The sequence below is a fragment of the Phalacrocorax aristotelis genome, chromosome 13 (genome assembly GCF_949628215.1).
Source record: "Phalacrocorax aristotelis chromosome 13, bGulAri2.1, whole genome shotgun sequence".
Taxonomy (NCBI): domain Eukaryota; kingdom Metazoa; phylum Chordata; class Aves; order Suliformes; family Phalacrocoracidae; genus Phalacrocorax; species Phalacrocorax aristotelis.
Window position 1 is genome coordinate 1,009,738 of NC_134288.1, and position 21,731 is coordinate 1,031,468.

General features: G+C 41.8%; 2 protein-coding genes across 6 annotated transcripts in view; both read right to left on the reverse strand.

The window, feature by feature from the left end:
* The window catches only part of CPNE1 (copine 1), a 45,290-nt gene extending 25,930 nt beyond the window's left edge, over positions 1-19,360 (reverse strand). For 2 of the 5 annotated variants that reach the window (XR_012663040.1, XM_075108918.1), the window contains exon 1: positions 16,325-16,401. The gene's annotated coding sequence lies outside the window, so the exon portion shown is untranslated. Of the gene's footprint in view, positions 1-11,692; positions 11,831-16,324; positions 16,402-19,219 lie in introns of those variants that run through there. The other 3 variants (XM_075108920.1, XM_075108919.1, XM_075108921.1) reach the window with 3 other exon arrangements.
* Positions 7,270-11,813, reverse strand: RBM12 (RNA binding motif protein 12). The gene has a single exon (XM_075108916.1). It carries the CDS (start codon positions 11,811-11,813, stop codon positions 9,171-9,173), a length of 2,643 nt encoding a protein of 880 aa, XP_074965017.1. The 3' UTR covers positions 7,270-9,170.
* Positions 19,361-21,731: the final 2,371 nt, after the last annotated feature.

Here is a 21,731-nt window from a genome sequence, read left to right on the forward strand (position 1 = left end):
CCATGATATTATGCAGGCAATGTCAAGGCAGAAGCTCACTATGGTCCATCTGTTTAGACTAGTACATACTGTATGAACAGCATGAGTTCAAAATAATACTTTAAAAGGAAATGTGCCAGCAATACATTTTACCAATCTCTGCTGTTTTATCAAACTCACATTACTGAAGAATTTGGGTGACCACATAGAACCAATAGTAACTCAGTTAAAAGTTTGCCCTATTTTTCCTTTTGTACTGCTGAATGATCACCAAAAACAACTGAGATAACCCAGATGAATTCTTTAGACTATTCTCGGTTGCCCTTGAGTTATTACTGCACAGTGCAACTCCCACCTAAGAAATGAGTAGGGACATAAAGCAGAAGCGACCTTTCAAGTTCTCACACATTAGAGAATCACACTTTCTCACACACTATATACTGTGAGCTTTATTCTTTATGGACTTTAATCTTTAATCTAGATCCTCATGAAATATGATCTGGAAAAAAAATCCTGTAATATTGCTTCTGCAGTGCTCCTAAGAAATTGATTGATTTCTTTTAATTTATTTCTTCAATTTTTTCATTGCAAGTCAAGCCTTTCTTATGCCAACACTGTCTTTTACTTCTTTCTCCATTTGAGTAGGTTTCTTTTTAAGATAGTCACATCCCCACAATACTTTTCTGCCACTTAATTATTACCATCTGTGTATAAATATCTTCACTTCTCCATCCTAATCTGCTGCAGAATAATGATGCTTCAAAGCAGAAACACCTACAAAAAAATCCCCACCACCACAAAAACCTGAAACTGAGGAAGCAGAATAAAATTAAGGATTTGGCAAGGTATTTTAAAAGTCTCTCCCCCATTCAGACTCACAACAGAAGTATTTAAAGGCCACAAAACACCACACTGACCTTGCGTCCCTTTTTTGATCTCCTCCAGATCCAACCTCTCCTGTCAGTGTATCTTCACCCATTACGACAATGGATTCAAGCTATTCTGCTTGTCTCAGTGCCAAGCAGGCCAAAACGATCATAAAATCTCCCTGCATTAAGAAGGAACGGATTCCGCAACTGCAAACAGACTGGTATTTCCTCAAGCTTCTTCCATGTCTGCTACCCATAGTATATGTACTGCAATACTTTTCAACCTATACACTAAAAAACCTATCTGTTTTCATTAAGTTTGAACTTGCTATGACTCTGTTCCACACCCTTTAGAAAACATGACTCTAAGTTAAGAGCCTGAAAACCCCTATAACCCAATACTGGTAAATCTTAGGTTCTCCCACATGTGAGCATCTTTGTTTTCTCAAAGTGAAATGAGCATTTCCAACAATTTTTTAATACATATGACCAAACTAAGGCAGAGAGAAGTTCTCTGAGCAAAAACTTCTGTGATGAAAAACCTAGAGTAAATTTAACAGCTGTAAAAGCATCAATTGAATTACATTTACTCTAAGCAGAGACTTGGAGTTATCGCCATTAGGTGGAACCTGCAGACTCTGGTTACACATTGCACATTCTCTGGGCAGCAGAGCACTATCTGCATAGTATGAGAACAGTTGAACAACCAAGACGGGCAGCAGCCAGGACAAAACATGGGACAGGCTCCGCACATCAGCAGTCCGTTCATCGCAGATCCTTCACCAGTAGGCCTTTTAGATGTACCTAATGCTCTGGCAGAGGGATTTGCAGATCACAAAATGATTAAAACAGTATCTGTTTTCACGTTTTACGTGTAAGCACCTTGGAGTGTGCGCTGCTCAAAAACATTGAAAACAACAGGGTTTTACTACCTTTTAAAGGCTAAACAAGGAAGGTTACATCCACCACTACCAACAGTAGCTGGCACAGAACTTGATTATAGGGATCCCTTTCACCTTTCACAGTAACAGAATTAAAAGATCATAATATGGTTGTATTCAGTCAAGTCACTGCACTGAAAATAGCTGATATTTAATAGAGATATAACATTATCTGCACACTCTTTAGGATTTATATTACACTGATTTATTATTGGTTTTCTTTAAACCAAAGCATTTTTGGTTTCAGAAAACTTACTCTTGTTTATCTTCTATTCACAGGCACAACCAAGGACAAATTTTAACATGAAAAGAGCAGAAGTCATCCAGCAGAAGGAAAACACTGCACTCTCCTTTCTGCTCCTGGACTAATTAGGGTACGTGTATGCAATTTTTCAGATATACTTGAAAGGCTGTTTCCTTCAAAGGATGCATCCAGTCTACTCAGAATGCTCTTACATACTAAGAGATAATTATTGACTTAAGTGACTACAGTTGTGTTTAAAAACCTTAAAACAGACTTGACCATCAAAACCAATTCTGATTTACATTCTAAGAATACAGAAGACTTAAGGGCTCAGGTTTAACTATTTAACAGCAAACCATTTAGATCAGTTACACCTCATACATTCTATCATTAACAACTGAATTTAAATTTCACATTAGTTTAAGAATTTAACTGTCTACTCACTGTTTCACTCTTTCACATAAGCTCAGTGCTGAAGTTTCTGAACCACAAACATTCTTAATTAGATTAGGGCATCACTTTGTTGTTTTTACTAAAGCTAAGAGTGCAACTTTGGCCTTAACCTTTCAACTTCAACCCTAATGTCACTTTACTGACATTAATGCTGATGTGCCTTTAATGTGAGGATGAAAACATTCTGACACTGTTTTACTGGTTACTCAGACAAATTAGCTATACACTGCCACCCTGCATACACACTTACCTCACTCCTAAAAGCATTCAACTCCATAGATGAAAAGAGCTCTAAGTGCTAGAAAAAACACTCCATTTATTCGTATGAGACTGGACCTCTAACACAGAGGACTGGCTCTGCAGCAATGCTGGAATGCAGTGGGGGAATCCTAGGCAAGTGAATTAGTAGTAAGTTAACAACTCTGCCTCCCCTCCTTGAAGAAGAGAGCTACCCCTACATTCAGTCAATGAACCACCAGTGCCTAATTTTACTTTAATTAGCCTCTTTGCTTTTGTAGCTGGTTGCATTAGTGTTCAATAAAATGGGCTTTATAAATACAGCCCTTTTATTAGAAACACTTAACTAATAATGAAATGGTATCAGCATAATTTTCACATTCAAGCTGAGCTTCCTGTTCAAACAAGCAAGGACTTTTCACATGCTACAGCCATCCTCCCGTCAAAACAAGCAGCAATACTTTCGTTATACTGCTGAAAACAAAAGTTTCATTAAAAACTCACATTATGGAGCACACTCTGGCAGCCAGGTCTCTAAGCAAACAGGTGCTACACAGTCTTGAAATCTTAGTGACAGCAGGCCTATGAATTTTATCATTAAAGGCACTCAGTCAAAATTACCTAAAAGGAATTCTTTAAATAGTTTAGGTTCTGACTACATTGCTATTTTCCTCCCAAAATCTGCCTTCATTTTTAAGTGACTAGAAAGCATTTATAAGCTTTCTACCGTCACAAAAACCAACACTAGATCCACATGATCACATTTAATTGGAAATGGCTGAAGTGAAATTAATTGTTTGAAAGTACGAAATAGCTAGCTGGAAGTTCCACCTACCTTCAGATGGATCAGAAATAAGTGCAATACCATCCTACCGATTCTTTGGTTAACAATACTGTAACTACAGTGTGACGATTTCAAAAAGATACCTGCCTTCCAGGAGCAGTGACAGGTCCAAAAAGGCAGACTATGCTAACCAAGAGAGTTTTAGGCAGGATCAATTCCTGTTTCCCTTGTGCAAGCCTTCCGAGTCCTAAATTTTCAGGTTTCAACTCTACAAGGAAACTGTACTGCCTCGACTATATACTGTAAAGGCAATCCCCATTCCAACCCTTGAAGTTATCCTGATTGTGATCTATCATCAACTGAATGAGGAACTACAGTCTAGTTCACTGGTAACTTGTAAAAGACCTCCCAAAAGCTGGGGAAAAACAGTGAAGTAAATAGAGTTACAAAATTGATTTTGTGGAAATCAGACTCACATTAAAAGAAACATATTCGCCGTTTCTGAAAGTTTAATATACTTTGGAAGCAACTGGTAAGACCATTTGAACTTGACTGTAGACATGGGAACATACAAGAAAAAAAACAGCCACAAAGGAGCAAGTTTTGACTCCACAGAAGAAATAAAGGAACTCAGGTCAGAATTCAACAGGTTGCTTCTCTCTTAAGCTGCAATGCTGTGAATACATCTATAAAAACACAAGAATGATAACAAAGAAAGCTGCACTGAAGTGAGTGCCAGTGCATGAAAGAGTCACAACTAAACCATCTGACACCTGTGTTCAGTCTGGAGCTATGGAAAAGGAACACTTTCAGGACTCGTTTTCTTACATATTGTATTTATACCCATGAGTAAAAAGCATCGACATCAGGAAGATGGGAAGCACTCCCTGCACAAACACACAAACATTCCATATAGTAACAAAGCTCCAAGAAAATCACTGACAAAGTAATCTGTATAGAAAATAAGCTACAGTATACCTACCTGATCATAAGATAAGGGGAAGAGTAGCGAGTTCAGTACACAGCCACAACCCTTAAGTCGAACGCATACTACCAGCCAACACATTTTCATCCCGTGGGAAAGCTAAATCTTTCAACTACAATCACGTTCTCACTGCCAAAAACAGATAGGAAGAGAATCCCTTGAGGCTACTCTTCCTGCAGAAACATTTAACAGTTTCACTTCCTCTTCCACCAGGAGGAAGAGTCATTCGCTCTGTACGAAAACTCTAGCTCAGTTTTCCAAAAACCATGAAAGAACATACAGGCACAGAACAGAAGGGACCATCAGCAAACCTGCAAAAGGGCAAAGGCAAGCAAATATATTTGGCTACACTGCTTCCAGGTCCAAGGCACCGTTTCTGAGAAACCTCTTACAGCAACAGAATTTAGTGCTCTTTTTTTCTTTCCAAAGACCTGCAACAATATCTAAAGCAGCAAACTGAAATGAAACTAATTTACGTCCCTAGACTCAGATTAAATGTTTCCTAATATACCAGTCCAGTTTCAAAACTGCTCCCTTCCAACCAATTACCTTGTCAAAGATAGAACCTAGTCTGCTTGCACTACAGTCTGTATTAAACAGGAATTGCAACCCTTCGATTCAGTGTCTAATCCATATATCTGTATTATCATCCTAAAACAACTGCTCTGAAAGAGTTGTCCGTTGTCCAACCAGGTCCATAAAATGTAGTTGTTTCAACTTTGCAGATCAGAAGACCAACACGGTTCGGAGGCGCGCACTGCTGAGCAACACGCTGAGGACTGACAGCACCCGCTGCGGGAAGCAGCGGCTTTGGAACCAGCACAGCAGAAGACTGAGGAAGAACAAAATATAGAAACTGAAATTATTTACAGTTAACCTACCACTGGTGTGCCTAGGTTACTGAAAAAATATTTTTTTTCTAGAGTCTGCAGTCTTTAGAGTACCAAAGCAGTCTCAGCAAAATAAGCTGCTAATTTCACACAGCATAGGCAACAACTTCTTTACAGCCAGCCTGAGCAATTTAGCGGATCTGAGCAGAACGTATGTTCTTTAGAGGGCAGACCTTCAATGTCAGCTGGTGCACGACTATAATCTTCATTTTTGCATCAATCTTCCTCTCCACTCACAACAAATTCAGAGCATAGACATTCAAGGAAAACGTTAAATGCTATGAAAGGAACACTACTTAGAATAAAAACGAAGTACCCTTCAGTTTTCCTTAAACCTACAAAGCCTCAAACCTCTCATAAATCTACATTTAGAATATGGCAACCATTCATCAATAAAGAACTAGCTTTAGTGTTGTCTGTGATATTACAGAATTGCACTTGTGTTAAAAACAAAGTCTGTGACATTTATGTTTAATTGCTTGAAAACTTGGTAACTTTAAAGTCACACTTTCATCTAACCACTGCAGTTCTTCCATGTAGGTCACAAGTTTATCATCGAATAATTATATTTGTACTTTCTCTTGTGAATGGCACAACAAAAATGTGTGTTTAACAGAAATCATGTCATGAATGTAACATTTTACCACTTTTTTTTTTTTTTCACAAGTACCACTTAGACACTAAAACTTAAGGAACTGCTAAACACACCAACTTAGCCAGTTATGTGAACACAAGTACCTTCTTTCCATAACTTGAAGAAGTTGGGACATCCGTGTCACAGACTTTATTGCTCCAACGAGGCTAAGCAGGATGTCAGTTCCTGACACTCAAAACATCTAGGCCACAAGAACTGCAAATTTCAGCAGTGTCCATTAGCTGATTCTTTCTGTTGCTACCTCTTGTTAGCAGCCAGCCTTGAAGTGTATATGCAAGGGCAGTTACATGTCTTCCACGTTGGAGACGGGACCTCAAAGGTCCTACCCCTTATTTTTAAGGCTTTTCATAAATATAAACATGTGCAAAGTAAGCAATTTAATCAAATCTAGCCATATAGTCTGTTAACATAAGGATATCTATCATAATTTCGCATGACATGCAGTTTAAGGCTGCTTCTAACATGAAAGCAAGTTGTTATAGAAAGCTTCTTTTATTTCTAAGTGACACTCGGTAATGAACTTTTCTATATATATGCTTTAAAGGATCAACCATAACCATCTCGGACAGCAGCTGCATTGTTTATAGTCATGCAGAAATTCTGAATAGGCTATGGCTTGAGCCTACTCTCAAGGAAGAGGAGTTATTTCCTAACTAATTCACTATTAATTTATTCTAACAGGATACGGAGCATCAAATGCTTGGCAAGATGAAGAGCTCCTTCCCCACCCCAAATCTGCCACTTAAACACTCCATCCATGTCAGTATTCCCAACACCAAAGGCTTTTTGCATTAGTTTGCCCTTTTTTTAAAATAAGCATTTAAACATCTTTAGACCATAGAGAAAAAATAAGAATCAGAAAATGAAAGATTTCCAAAACAAACCTGCACTTTTAGAAAGTCCAAAGGAACAGGCACACAAGCCTGTTTCGCAGCATATGCCATGTCCAACAAACACTAATAACACTGTACCCATTACCAAGAGGATCAAGACACGAAATCAAAAGACAGTAACACAGAACTGTGAATCTAATTCCAGACACCTGTAGTTGTAATTACATTTCACAACAAGGCAAGCATTGTTGTGATTCATTTGAACTTTAAAAAGTATCACCAGTTTCTGCAAGTCAACACACACTATCTTAAATCAATTCTGTGAACAATGAAGCCAAGTTTTCCTTTTCATTAATTTTATTCTAATGTTAAACATGAAGAAACAAGCACCCAAATAACTCCAATATAGTATGAAACTTTAATAAAAGTTGTGTAGAAAACAAAGAGCAAAATTTAAAAAATAAACTGAAAGGCTTGACTCCTAATCACACATCTTTCTGACATCAGCAAGAGTACTTTCAGACTTTCAAAGAAAAAAAAAAAAAAAACAAAGATCTGCTGTTGAAACATTACTCCCAAAGACTGTTGAAACGCATAACATGAAGCTTCAGAGACAGACAGTTTTATTAACAGGAGGCTTAATTTTGAACAGTATATACAAATCACATGACTTTTCCAAAGTTGGGACCACCTAGTAATCTGTCAAAACAGAATTATGCTAATGAATTACAGAAGCATCTGTGTAATGCGACCACCTCTTTATTGAAGTACACCTTTACACAATCCTTCCACATAGTCCTGTACTGTGAAATCCTCTCAGGATGCAGCGCTGCACAGGTTTTCAAATCTCTCCTACACACCACAGGAATAAAACTGTTGCCACTTGCACCTCTCAATTTTGCCTGACCATACACTTCAGTGTTCCATGATATGCAACACCAAAAGGCACTGTTTTTCTTTGACAAAAACCAAAACGGTTTAAAGTTTACTATGTTTAAGTACAAGATTTGCAGGGAACAGCAGGATTTTTCAGGCAATGCCCAAGCCTTAAAATTTATCATAAGCCAAGCAAGGATGAACCAAAAAAATGCTACTTTTAACTTATGTAATTACTTCCTTTCCAATTCTCTGTTTTTCCATGGAAGGTTTTACTACACAGCAAAGAAAATGGCAACTCTTTACAGACTTTGAAAACAACAGCACAACTTTATTGCAAGAATATATAGTAAACTCAGTATTGTTTTGGAGAAAAATAAATTTTATCTCTGAATTCACCCATAGCAATAATTCACAACAGAGTTGCTGAAGATAAGTTTCTTTCATACATAAACTAATTTAAAACTTTAGCCGGACTCCAATCTTTTACTAATAATCACCACTTTGGTTCTCTTAGCAGAGACTCTATGTAAGGAGTTCAATAGACACATGAGAAGTACAACATCAATATCCAACTAGTGTCAAAGATCCTATCCCAACTGATTCATGTAATCCTAACAAATCAAGCTACTTAAACAATAATGAGTATTTTCAAGTTGTTACTTCTACTGCAAATGTTTATAAGTGTACTATAAAACTCATATGATAATGTTTGAGGTTAGCTATACTTGTGGCAAAAGTCTTATTCTGCACAGTTAAATTTGCAATATATAAATAACTAAAGGTTATTCCACAAAGAACAGCTTGAATTTTACAGAATGATTCCGCTCATACTTATAGAATTAGTTTGGTAGACACATCAGCAACGGGCATAATTCAACTGTTCATACAGTGAGAGTCTTGGAAAAAATAAAGATACATACACAAAACAATTAATCTGTGTACACTGAGAATTTGTTCAGTTGCAGAGTAAAATCAGGACTTTAAACAAAGCTTTGACCTGTAAACAAAGCAAATTCAGCCAGCTTTTAACCAAATCTAGAAATAGCTATCTATTTTACAATGGCTTGCAAGAGCACCCACTGAAGAGCTTCACTGACTTCATTTATTTCCATTATCCGAAACTATGTAAAACCAATCTAGATTCCTTGATAAGCACTGTGTCTAGTAGTTTACCAAACTTCTATGATGAATAACAATCTGTCTAGCTTCTCCACGTATTTGTACAGGAAAATCCAATGAACATCTATCCTTGCAGTGTTTCTTATGTAATGGCTAACCCAGTGCTCTGTCTTACTGAAACCAATCTGTTTTACAATTTAAACAATCCACAGGTTCTATCCTGGAAATACTATAAAAACCAATCCGGATGCATTTATCACAGCACTATGAATATCTATTCTACAACTACTTCATATTAACAGCTACCCTAAAACAAGTTTTACCTTTCTGGAGCCTATAGGCCTGTCATTTAAATCAACAACAGCTGCCATAGCTTCATCACGAGACTCAAATGCAACCATTGCTTCTCCAGTGGGCATGCCTTTTTCATTGTATTTTAAGCACACTGAACCAGGGATCACTTGGTAACCATAAAAGAAATCCAAAATTTCATCCACCGAAACAGTAAAGGGCATATTTTGCACCTTAATGACAGTTGGTCCAGGCTTCCCAGACCCTGTTCCGAAACCTGGGGGTCCACTAATATGTATATTTCCTGGTCCAGGTCCAAACCCTGGAGGTCCACTTAAATGTCCAAGACCACTAGCAATTCCTGGAGGACCAGCACCAAAGGTGGGGGGTCCACTTAAATTGCCAGGACCATTACCAAAACTCTGAGGACCCCCTGCAAAACCTGCTGGTCCACTCAAATTACCAGGACCACTTGCAAAACCTGGGACCTCAATACCTGCACCAGGTAAACCACTAGTTGCAACTGTAGGTATTCCTGGTCTAGATTCAGGAAATCCACCTATTCCAGGTGGTGGCAGAGGGGGACCAAATGTGCCAGACCCGCTGAAGTTACCAGGGAAATTAAATGGAGGACCATTGTTTGCATCTTTAGAATTTCCCCCCAAGAAGGCATGCTCATCCCCAGCAGCGCCCTGTGCTCCTGGCACAGGCACACTTCCTTGTATCGGTATTTTCAGTATCTTTTTCCCTTGAGATGGTGGGTTTCTCTCAATATCTCTCATTTCTTCTACAGTTATCAAACGCAAAACCACATCTCTTCCATTCAGTTTTTTACGGTGCAAACGCTCTGCCTTACGAGCATCCTCTTCAGCTTTAAACTGAACCAGTGCTTGTCCTAAACCTTGACCGTTATTATCAACAAGAATTTGTACAGAGTTTTCTTCTACTGCCAGTCCCTCTAGAAACTGAAGGATTTCCATTTTTGTTATATTGTATGGAATATTAGATATATGTGCGCACAATTTTGGCAAGCCTGGTTCTCCCTCAGCATTCATGAGGATTTCTCTCTGGTCATAGTTGAAGTTCTGCAATCTTTTACGAATTATATCTATCTTTTCTAGCATTGCCTTTTTAGTAATTGGATGAACTTGAATAAAGCGATTGCCTATGTACTGCTTATGATGACACAAAGCTGCTTTATAATCAGCTTCATTCCTGAACTCAACAAAACCCTCTCCAATTGCCTTCCCATTGGGTCCATAAGCTATATAAATGCTGTCTTCAACTATATCTAGCTTTTTAAAAAAATCTATCACATGTTTGTTCTCCGATTCAAAGGGAAGACCTTTTAAATAAACACAAAAACCCTGCTCATGGGGAGATCTTGACCGAGATCTTTTCTGTCCACTAGGAGATTTGGACCTAGCATGAGCCTGGGGAGGAGGAGGGTGCGACTGCCCAGATGGACCCATGGTTTGCTTGAAAGTAATGTGGCCTCCAGCAGCCACCCACTGTCTCTCTGTTGCAGGACTAACTTCAACATAGCGCTGAATCATCAGCATTCTGTTTCGCTTCAGTGCTTCAAATGTATCTTGAGGAGAAAAAAACTTAACTAGTCCATTTCCATTATTTCGACCTACATGATCCTTCAGCATATGGACTGCATCCACACGGAGCCCAAGGAAAAAGTCTTTCACATCAGATTCTGTTGCAGAAAAGGGCATTCCATGAACGCTGACATATAAATCATCTGGATTGATTGGAATTGGCTTGACACTACTTTGAGAATTCATCTGGATAGGATTTACAGGATTCATGGGACCAATAAACAATGGATTCAAGCCGCTGTTCATATTCACTGCTGCTCCAGACCCATTCATTCCCGCGGGTAAAGGTGCTACGGGTGGAGGATTCATTGGAGGCATTCCTGATATGGGAGGCATAGGTGTCATTGGAGGTACGGGGGGCACAGGGGGTATCGGAGGAACCGGAGGAACAGGAGGCAGTGTGGGTACAGGAGGTGGAACAGGTATCGGGGGAATAGAAGGCATTGGTGGCAAAGATGGCATAGCTGGGATAGGAGGGATTGGTGGAGGAGGTACTGTGTTCATTGGGGATGCTGTGCTAGGTATAGTTGAGCTAAATGTTGGGCTACCAAAGGTATTCCCAAGATTTGGAGGTGCAGTCCCCATACTGGCAGTAGAAAATGTGGATATGTTTTTATTGCTTTCATGCACAGTAGTAGAAGCAGTTACTACACTAGGAGAAGGATTATTAAAGTTAGGTACAGTAGTAGGTAAGTTAACCCTTCCACTCATTCCAGAACTAGGTGGTGGTCCCGACCTGCTAGCATTTGCTGGTGGCATATCTAGATTGGCAGTTTCAAAACGCCTACGACTGAGTTCTATCATGTTCTGCATTTCAGTTTTACTGCTCAGCAATAGTGTTACTTTTGACCCTTTAATTGTACCACCTGTGCGCATCATACCAAGCCTTGCATCTTCATCAGTGGCAAAAACGATGAAAGCCTCACCCAGTTCACCCCCTACAATATGCACGCCCCCATCAGGAATGGTCAATCCAGAGAAGAAGTGGCGAATGTCCATGGTCCCCGCCACAATCGGGAGACCTTGCAAGCGGATGACCACAGCCATGCTGCGCTGAAACAACACACACCTGCAGATGAGAAAAGGCAACGGCTATGTCAGACTACTGTTTATGACACCATGCAATTACCTACAGACACCATCTACTATATTTGTTTACATACACCTAACAACATCTTGCAAAGATTAAGCATGTTTATATTCCAAGTTCCTTAGTCGTGGTTGTTTACTTCATACAGATTGAAGTATTAAACATTTACCAATACAATTAGTATACATGTTGCACTAGAAATTCCAAAATAACTGTTAAACTAAGACCTACAAGTGTCAGGGGTAAAAACCACAACCCTTAAAGGAACAGCAAAAATCAGAACTATCATATCAGTAGTTGGATACTTAATGGAACATAAGCAAAATGAATATTCTAGCCAAACAAAATTAATTTACCATACACTGATATGGTATCCACTGTACCCGGCAAAGTGACTGAGAAAAATTCTGCACACCTATGGGAAACAAACAATTCTCATTTGTGGAGGGATTTTCTCTTCTGCCAGGTGAAGATGACTAGGAACATAGCAGCAGGTTGGTTATGAACAAAAACCCATTATAGCCAGCTAGCAACAGTGAGAGTCACACGACAACCTGACAGGGGCCATCTAGATTATACTGATCTTAAATTTTTCTCCTAGCAAAGGCAAGAGGTCTAGGTGACCATGAATCTAGCTAACCATTATAAACTAGCTCCAAACATTCTGTGACTATACAGACCTCACCTAAACTAGATTAACATCTATGCATATCCTAGCTAGATATTTGGCCTTCCCAGCTTTCAAAAACAAGGTATAATTTTTTAATAGTTGCAGATGTCCCATCTCAGGCACAAAATAAATGACTTTTACCTCTGCAGCTGAGGTTAGTGGAAGCTTAAGATCAATTTTGAACAGGTAGGTCTTGACAGTTACCTTGTACACATTGTGCAGAAGAGCCTAAGGTCATATCAGAAGGTCAAGATGAACAGGTAACTAGATAATTCTCAATTATACTTGACAAACCTTCAGTAAAGACTGAAAGCATCATATTAACACTAGCACAATTCACCAGTTCAGAAGCCAGCCTCTCATCCTAAACAGACAGCAGTAGCACCTTGTTTCACCTGAGCCACTTAATCTCTGAAACTTCTTGACTTCCTAAGCACAAGCCAGTTCAGTATCTATATGGAAGACATCTAAGGTTCCCATTAGTCACATACAAATGGTGTTAACTAAACATTTGAGTTCAAGGATGAACCAGATGATACAATGCAACACCAGGAGGCAGCGCACCACCAAAGACTTTTGGCCACATGCCAAAGCTATGACCAACTACAAGCAGTTACTACCTCCCATCGTTTCACATTCAGCCAAGTATTACGTCCCAGCATACAGTCAAATCTTTAACTCAGCTGCCTTTGCCTGTCCAGGTCTTCCAACCACTTTAGAGTAGACACGCCTTGAATACATCCTTAACTACTACGTAAAGCCACTATCCAACAATTTAGCCATGCCAAGTAAGGCTGAATTCAGTACTTAATGAGAACAAGAGTAACAATTCTTCTACAAGGGAAAAAAAGAAGCTATTATTTTGTTTTCATGATGAAACTTCAGAATACTCAAATGGGTACTTCAGTATTTTGTTTTGTTGCCCACTAAATGAGAACTAACCCCTTCCATACACTACTGAGCTCAAGCAACATACTGGGGTATTAAAGGGCACTGGCCCACATCCAGTTGACACCAGAAAAGTACAGAGTACCCTTCTCCCTCAAGGCGACAGCAGACAAGCCCCACTGGCACAAAGTGAGTTCTGCTGCTTACTCTAGCTGCTGTGAATGAATGTCCAATTCCTTACTACACCATCTTGAAATAGAGACTGGAACTTGCAAGATGAACATGCGAGGACTAAAAAAAAAAAAATCTAGCTGTACACACTGCTAGGAAAACCCCTACTCCACCAAGGGAGTGGCAGCAACAGGAAGGAGAATATATACACTAAGCCTCAGGCATATTTTTTTTTAAAGCAACTCTCTCATCTCCACATCGAGGTAACAAAAGCAACATCTTGCATTTATCTCTTATAGTCACTTATTTAACTTGAGAATAAAGTTCATTGCCCAATCATTTTCCAACACCAAAATAACTGCCTCATGTGAAAAAAACCACCAGGTCAAAGTAAGAACTATCTATGCTATGTACACATCCAGGAAAGCATTAAGACTTTTTGTGCTGTTTTAAAACAGCAGTATTTTTCAATGATCCTGTAGTTTGATTTTGAATTTGCCTGTCATTAATAGCAATCTCTGAAACTAAAGCTAAAATAAAAATTCTGCCTACTTTAAGGAAGCCATAAAGGGGATTGTAAAACCAAAATTTACTATATTACACTATGGGTTTGCTTTTGAATTAGATGGTCCTGAGGCAAGCGGCATAAAAGCATCCCTGATTTTGCACCTATGCTTTGAAAACTAAAATACTACTACGAACAGCGAATTTTGCTTGGAGGTTTACATTTTCTCTATTACCTATTATACAAAGAAATGAGTTTCAGAAATTCTTATGCATCAGGAGTTAGATATTTGAGGTTTCTTGTGTTAGTTATTTCCTTACTAACGCCAAAGGGATGACAATCTGATATGGCTATCAGTTAAACAGCAGCATCTTGGGAAGATTTTTCTGCTCAGATCTGCTGGTTGAACACCATGTATTCTTTATCCGAACAGACACCTGCTAGCTAACTGCATTTACTTATGATTCCATTAATCTAGCCCAGGAGACAAATTAACAGATAAGGTCACAAAAAGTTCTTAAGAGTTCAAGCATCTGAAGATTTACATACTTCCGGGATAATGCAAGTGTTTCAATCTTGCACTAAATTCAAAACTTCAAGATACCTCTTAGCATTTATAATGAAGTTTTACTACGTATTTACTATGTATTCTATTTAGGCCACGAAAACACTATTGCCAAAAAAAAAAAACGCAAACAGCTGCATATAGTTGCTAGAAAAACAAGCTGCAATGACTTCAGCACAGTTAATTCCATGCATGATATTAAGCCACATGCTTGCTATTAAGCAAGAGCTAACAGTAGCATGGTATGAATGGAAAGAATTTTAAGGACTTTACTCCATCAAATGTTTTTGGCAAAAAACGTTTTGTCAACTCAAAACATAACTGCTTCAGTGCTTTAACAAAGTATTAGCTTTGCTTCTGTGATTGAAAGAAAAGTCAGAAGGACCAAAAGGGCCAAATTTCACATTTCTAAGCATTCACAAGCCCAATTTTTTCCAAAACGCACTTAGGAGACAATAACCCACTCACTCAAATTCTCCAACTAATGAAAAAACACAGCCTGCTCAAGTATCTCACTGTTCACTTGTAAGGATCAGCATACATGCAGAGGCAATGTTAACTTCAGACACAGAATGGCTAGGCGCCTGCTAAGGGTGCACTGAAGGCTTTTTGTTGGACCATTAGAGGCGTTCTCATGCTGCCAGCTTTTCCCCCTTTACAAAAAGGTACTTTAAGGCAAATGAGGGTTTTGTTGTCATTTTGTGCATTTGGTATATTTTTGGAGAGACCAGAAGCCCAAACCCTAGAGTTGTATTATGGGCAAGCTGCCCCGCTAGCAACTCAACATCAAAAATGGAGATTAAAGGGATGGTGACAATCTGATTAAACCCATTTGATGAGCCTTAACACCACGTTTATGTGTCTTGACAGTAACATCTTTAAAAACATTGGTGTTACACTACAAAAAGGCATACAAGATGACAATATTACTTCTTCTATCTATGTGCTAGTCAGTAAAATAAGCAGAATTTGGGTCACATGCATATATTGATAAAAACACCAGACTAGCTTTAAGATGTATGCATTTTTCAAATTAAGAAGTTCAGAAGATTCAGCATAGTCCCTGGGGAATATTAAAGTACAACACCCACGCAGTACACACAGCCACACACAACGTATTTGGCAATTCTAGGACGAAGACTAAAAACTGGACTAACAATGGTATGACAGGAGGAATTTTAAGTATCCAGGCTGCGACTGCCTAGCAAAAGCTAAAAATGCAGACTACAGTTCTTTTTTTTAAAAAAAAAAAGGCCTAAAAATCAACCTTTTAGATTAAGATAGTAATCTCTGAGCTAATTTGAACCTATACGATCCCTTTAAATGCTGTCAAACCTAATTAGAACCACTTATTGTACATGTCTAAGCTCCAATAGTTAGAAACATGCAGACCTGTGGCCTGCAGTAAAGTAGCTACACTTTCCAACAGTGCAAAATAACTGGGAGAGTGTTCCAGACTACCACATGCTGATGAAACAACAAAACATTAGTTTGGCAGAAACTTCTGTTTACAAGAACAACATTGCCAGCACCACCATCACCAGTGGGAGTCAAAGTAAATAGACTAGCTATAGATTATTTGACACCAAGTCACAGATTCAAAAAGCTTCAAATATGCAAGATATACTCAATGTGCACATAAAGAAGTCTTCAATTCAAAGGCTCTTACCTGCAAAGACAGATGTTTTTTTCTTAACAAGTAGCAGAAGCCAAGCCAATCCTGTGGGCAACCAATTAAAACCAACTTTTAGACTGCAATAAAGAATAAATGGAGGCAAAAATCAATGCAGGCAACACAACAGCAGTAACAGTCCACAAAGAACTGTATATATAGCAAGTTCAAACCTGCGACCACCACAAGGCACTGCAACATATAACAACCACATGAGGAAAAGTGCATTTTCTAATACCTTATCCCTGTATGATTTGTCGGTAGTTGCATCGCGCGGTTTTTGTATGGTTTCAAGACATGAATCTGCCTTCCACAAAGAATATAAGAACCAGAAAACAATCAAAGAATCTTTAAAATATTCCCATCACCAGTAGGTGAACAAATAACTCTTTCAAAGGCAAAGAATTAACTACCTCAAAACCCTGAAATTTAACAAACCCATTGCTCCATCATTAATGGAGCCTCCAATACACATATTCTTACTTGAACAAAGCAACGTAAGCTGCATCTCAGAAAGCCTCCCTATAGCTGCACGTGAAGAATTCTTCAGTCACACAAAAAGATGAAACTAAGTGACATTTCACAGCCACCTCTAGGCAGTCACCTCTACAGAGCACACATTAAGAACTCCCCACCTAGATACTGTATTTGCAGCTGTAATCTGCCATTTCGTTATCCAAATCCTGATCAAAAGCCCTTTTTTTTCATCCCTGTATAAAAACTGTCTTCCTGGGACTATAACTCAACAAAAGAGACAAACGTTTTAAGTGGCAACATATGTATTTTGTATTTAAAGAAGGGATGGAAAACCCTTGCTCTTTCATTGCTTAGTAGACCATCTCATACTAAAACTGTGAATGTTCGGAAAACTATCCAGGAACAAATCACACTATGAACAAATAACTGCCACCTCCTCACGCAGCCCACACAAGCCATTTTCAGTAATAAGCATTGTTACCAAAGTGAACTTACAGAAAGAAGTACTATCAAACAACCATCCACAAAAACCCTAACAGTGGGAATTAAAACACACACAGATATTCACAGATCTTCCAGGACATTAACAGCAGACTTACAAGTGAGAAAGACAGAACTACGCTCTTCAGACTTATATTAAAATGGCAAATGCATTTAGGAAAAGACAACCTTTTTTTTATTATTAGACCTTTAAGAGAAACAAGCAATCCTATATTAGAAGGATTCAACTATACACTTTCATATCTAGCAGAATCAAACAGTAGTTTACAATGCAGGAAAGAATATAGTCACCTGAAAAACAGTTTCATGCACAAACACACCTGCTTCAAGAAGCAGATAAATCTTTCATGCACAAGGAACTTTCCATTTGGAAGAAAAACCCAATTCATTTGATGTATTTCCAGTATAGCAACCACAGCGTTGCATATATTCCTCTTCACAACATTGAAAACAAGCTGAAGATTTGCAGTGGACTACAACAACATGCTAGAATATAAAACTACATAAACAAAACGAAGCAGCAAGGTGCAAAACTCCACTCTACTATGTTTAACCTTTCCACCAAACAGCATCTACTTTTGTTTGCAAGTCTCAATTCTATCAACTTTAAAGAAAACCACCCATCATTCTCGTAAGTAAAAACACCCTTTCCAATCAACCCAACGCCAAGAGCATATTAACTAGGCAAACGTTGACTAGGGCACATGTGCTCCCATACACGCTGCCACCACACCTCTGGGACTTCACGGGAGAGACTCTCCCCAACACCCTGTCAGCTAAACAGGAAGAACCGCCATGCACTAGACACAAAACAGCCAATAAAACAACCTTAAAAGGAGACCACCGGGGAAACAACCTGCCGATTTTTCTGCCTAACCCCAGCAGATCAAGGTGGGTAAGAAAATCACTAAGGAGAATCGTTAAGTTTAAGAGTGAGCAAAACCAGAGCCAAGAGGTTTTTTTTGAAAGAAAGTTCACACAGACTGCTGGTGTACTTCTGGGACCCACTTCAACACTTGGTTGGTTTTGGGGGAGGTTTTTTTGTTCTTTTTTTTTTTTACAGAGCTGGGTTTTATTAGTGAAGAGCGTTAGGGCGACGCCGCGGGTCACCCCGACGGGCAGCGGCAGCGCCGCAGGCACCAGGTACCATCTTCCCCGCAAAGTGCAGAGCGTTTGCCCCGCTTCGTCCCCCTGGGCCGGGCGAGGAGCAGCCGCCGGCGCCCGGCGAAGCACCCCCGGGACAAGCCGCGCCGGCCCCGGCCGCTTCCTCCCGCGCCGGAGGGACGAGGCACCGGGACCGGGACCGCGCCGCCGCCAGGCCCGCAGCTCCCGCCGCTCCCCCGCAGCTCAGGGCCCGCCCGGCGCCGCTCCCGGCCTGCGCCACCCCCCGGCCGCCGCCGTGCAGCCCGCGCTCGCCCAGCCCCAGCCGCCGCCGGCAGAGCTCCCGCGCTCCGACTCCGCCTCGGCCTCGAGCCCGAGACCCGACTCGGCCTCGGGACCCGCCGCCGGCTCCGGCACAAGGTCACTTGGCCGCCCCTACCGGCCGGGCCCACGGCGCCTGCGCTCGGCCCACACATACTCACCTGCCCGCGCCGGCCACGCAGCTCCGCGGGCCGCCGGGCGCGGGCGGAGGCGCGGCGGCAGGGAGGGAGGAAGGAAAGGAGCGGGCGAGGGCCGTTCCGCGGCCCGGGCCGCCCGGCCCCAGCGCGCCAGGCCGCAGAGACACGGAAGCGGCCCCCGCTCCGCGCCCCGGGCCCGCAGCGCGGGAGGCGCCACCAGGCCTGGCCCTTTGTGCGCGGGGATGCGCGAACGCCGCGCCCCCCCGGCCGCCATCCTCTCGCCTCGGCTCGCACGCCGCGGGCCCGCAGCGCAGGACAGGCAACCCAGCCCGCCCGGGCGCCGCCGCACTCTTACCGAGGGATCTGTACGGGGGAAAAAGGGTTAGAACGGAGCCGACCCGCCCCGGGCCCCGCTCCGCGCCGAGCCGAGCCCAGCGCCACCGACCGCGCCGCGACACAAAATGGCCGCTCCGATGCGGCGCCGCCACCCGCCGCCAGGGAGGGGCGGGGCCTGGCCGGGCGGCCCGAGGAGGGCGGGGTCCTGTTGGTACGCGCAGGACTTCCGGTCGGGCGCCCCGCCCAGGGCGGGGCCGCGCATGCGCCGGGCCGTCGGTCGCACTTCGCCTTCGGGGTGGTGGCGGTTACGTGACAAAGCGGTCGTCGCCCCTGTCCCTTCCGACCGTCAGCGCGCGCTTTTCCACAGGGTACGCCACAGCCGGGGGCTGGGAACAGCAGCGCCGGACCCACGGTACAAGACCCGCACCGTTGCCTCTGGTACGGTAGCAATATGTGATAGTGTGACACGTTTCCTGGAAGTTAATGATGTTGTGACTGAGGGTGGTTGGTGAGGCGGCATCGATCTTCCAGCGAACAGAATAACCCTGAGGAGAGTGGTCGCTTCTGACTTCCTCACTTAGGACCAGGTTGCAGAATTGAAGTCAGATTTACCCTGGCTCGATGCCCTTCAGAGTGTAACTGCCCCATACCACATTCACCCTTTGCTTGGCTAAATCCACATGCAACACAAACAACTAGGCGGTGTCCTGTGCTGAAGAACAGCTAGACACCTCTGAGGAAATGCTCTGTCACTACACTTTAGTGGACACTACAGCAGCATCCATTTCAAATTAAAAAAACAAAAAACCCTGCATAGTCTGCTACAAGAAACAAATGAAAATAACTCATTGCCTCACATTGCAAACACTTTTCCAGCAAATTTGGAAGTTCAACAATTCAGTTAACTATGTTGTATTTCACCACTTAACAGAAAACAGGGCCAAAACGTGATTGGTGTGTTGTCCTGAGGCAATGGGACCAAGCCTGGAGCTGCTTGGCACCACAATAACTGCACTCCGTGATATGTTTCCCTGTATATCCCGTCTTCCTACCCCCAATTCTCCTTCACTACCCTCATCCCCTTCCAATAAACAGCCCACACTCCTTTATCTTCTCCCTGTTATCCCTCCTTTTACAGATTTTTGTACCCTATTTGGTATTTATGATAATGTCTCCCCTGAAAATTTATCAGTTCTGTAAAGCTAACACCTCTTTTTTATCTTGCTAGGTGTGCCATCTGCTTACACATCACTCTTTGATTGCTGTAGGTAGTATCCAGTAATTTGCCTTTTTATAGCGTTAGTGACACTAGGCCGGGATAGCTGTCAGCATGTGCGCCTCAACAGAGGCAAGAGAAGCAAGTGACTGGAGTTACCAGAGGTATCCACAGCTGGTCTTGCCAGACCCCCTGGAGATCTGCTTGCCCAAGGTACACAAAGAGCAGCAGGAGCACCAGCAGCTCAGGGCCTTGCTCTGTGGCACTGCAGCACTTCCCAGGCTGCACCAGCCACCCTGAAGCAGGGAGAATGTGTAGGATAACAAAGGGCAGTGCTGAGCATCCCTGGTTGGGAGAAAACCAAGATGTTTCAGCTTTTGTGCTATGTCATGAGTCACCACATTGCTTTTTATTGCTGAAATAAAGTCTGGTGGAGAGCTGTGACTCTGTGGACCAGCAAAAAAACCAGGACCAAACTAAAAATCCTCAGCAGGCCTGTAGACTCTGTCTGTACTGGCTCCACAAAGTACACTGGAGAGCATGTCCTGATGCCCTGGACAGCTGCTGCAGACCAGCATGTGTCCTTGCCCCTCAAGCATTCTGGTCTGTGCTGCAGCTCAGCTGGAGCAAAGTCTGGAACAGATACCTGTAACACATATGACCTCCACAGGTCCCCAGCTGTCTTCTCAGACATACCAAAATTTTCATTGGGAGAAAATATTTCATTCACCCAAGATTAACAGGACCAGATTTGTTTGTAAAGTGAATGAGAGGGAATAAAATTCTGGACTAGTATTAGGAACATGCCAAGTGCCCAGAGGTACCAAAGGGGCATTGGCAGCATGTTAGGTACCAACAGCAGGGCAAAAAGTGTCTCTGGAAAGCAAAACACCGGTAGGCAGAAGGTTAGAAGACAGGGGTCAGTGGTAGCGATGTCCCATATGGTCCCCTGTAACATGCATGTGGTGGAAGGCAGGCAGAGAAAGACAGCGTTAGGTAAGAATGGGATTTGCCTCCATTAGGTACTAGGAAACGACCGAGAGAAGTAATTTATCCGTCTCCTCCACCTAAACCAGAACTGAAGTAAGGTGTTAGGTACCCAACTAGGGAAAAAAAAATTAACACGGGACATTTTAAAGTGAACCTTGAGGGAACCAATAAAAACATCTTCCTCCTTGCTATAATGCTTTTGCTACACCATTAGTCTGGAAACATGACCACAACTCCCAGGCTCCTCGCTTCCCCAGCACCCTAGGGATACCATTCTGTAAACACAACCTGATCCTATTCCTTCATCTGTACAAGGACATGGCTT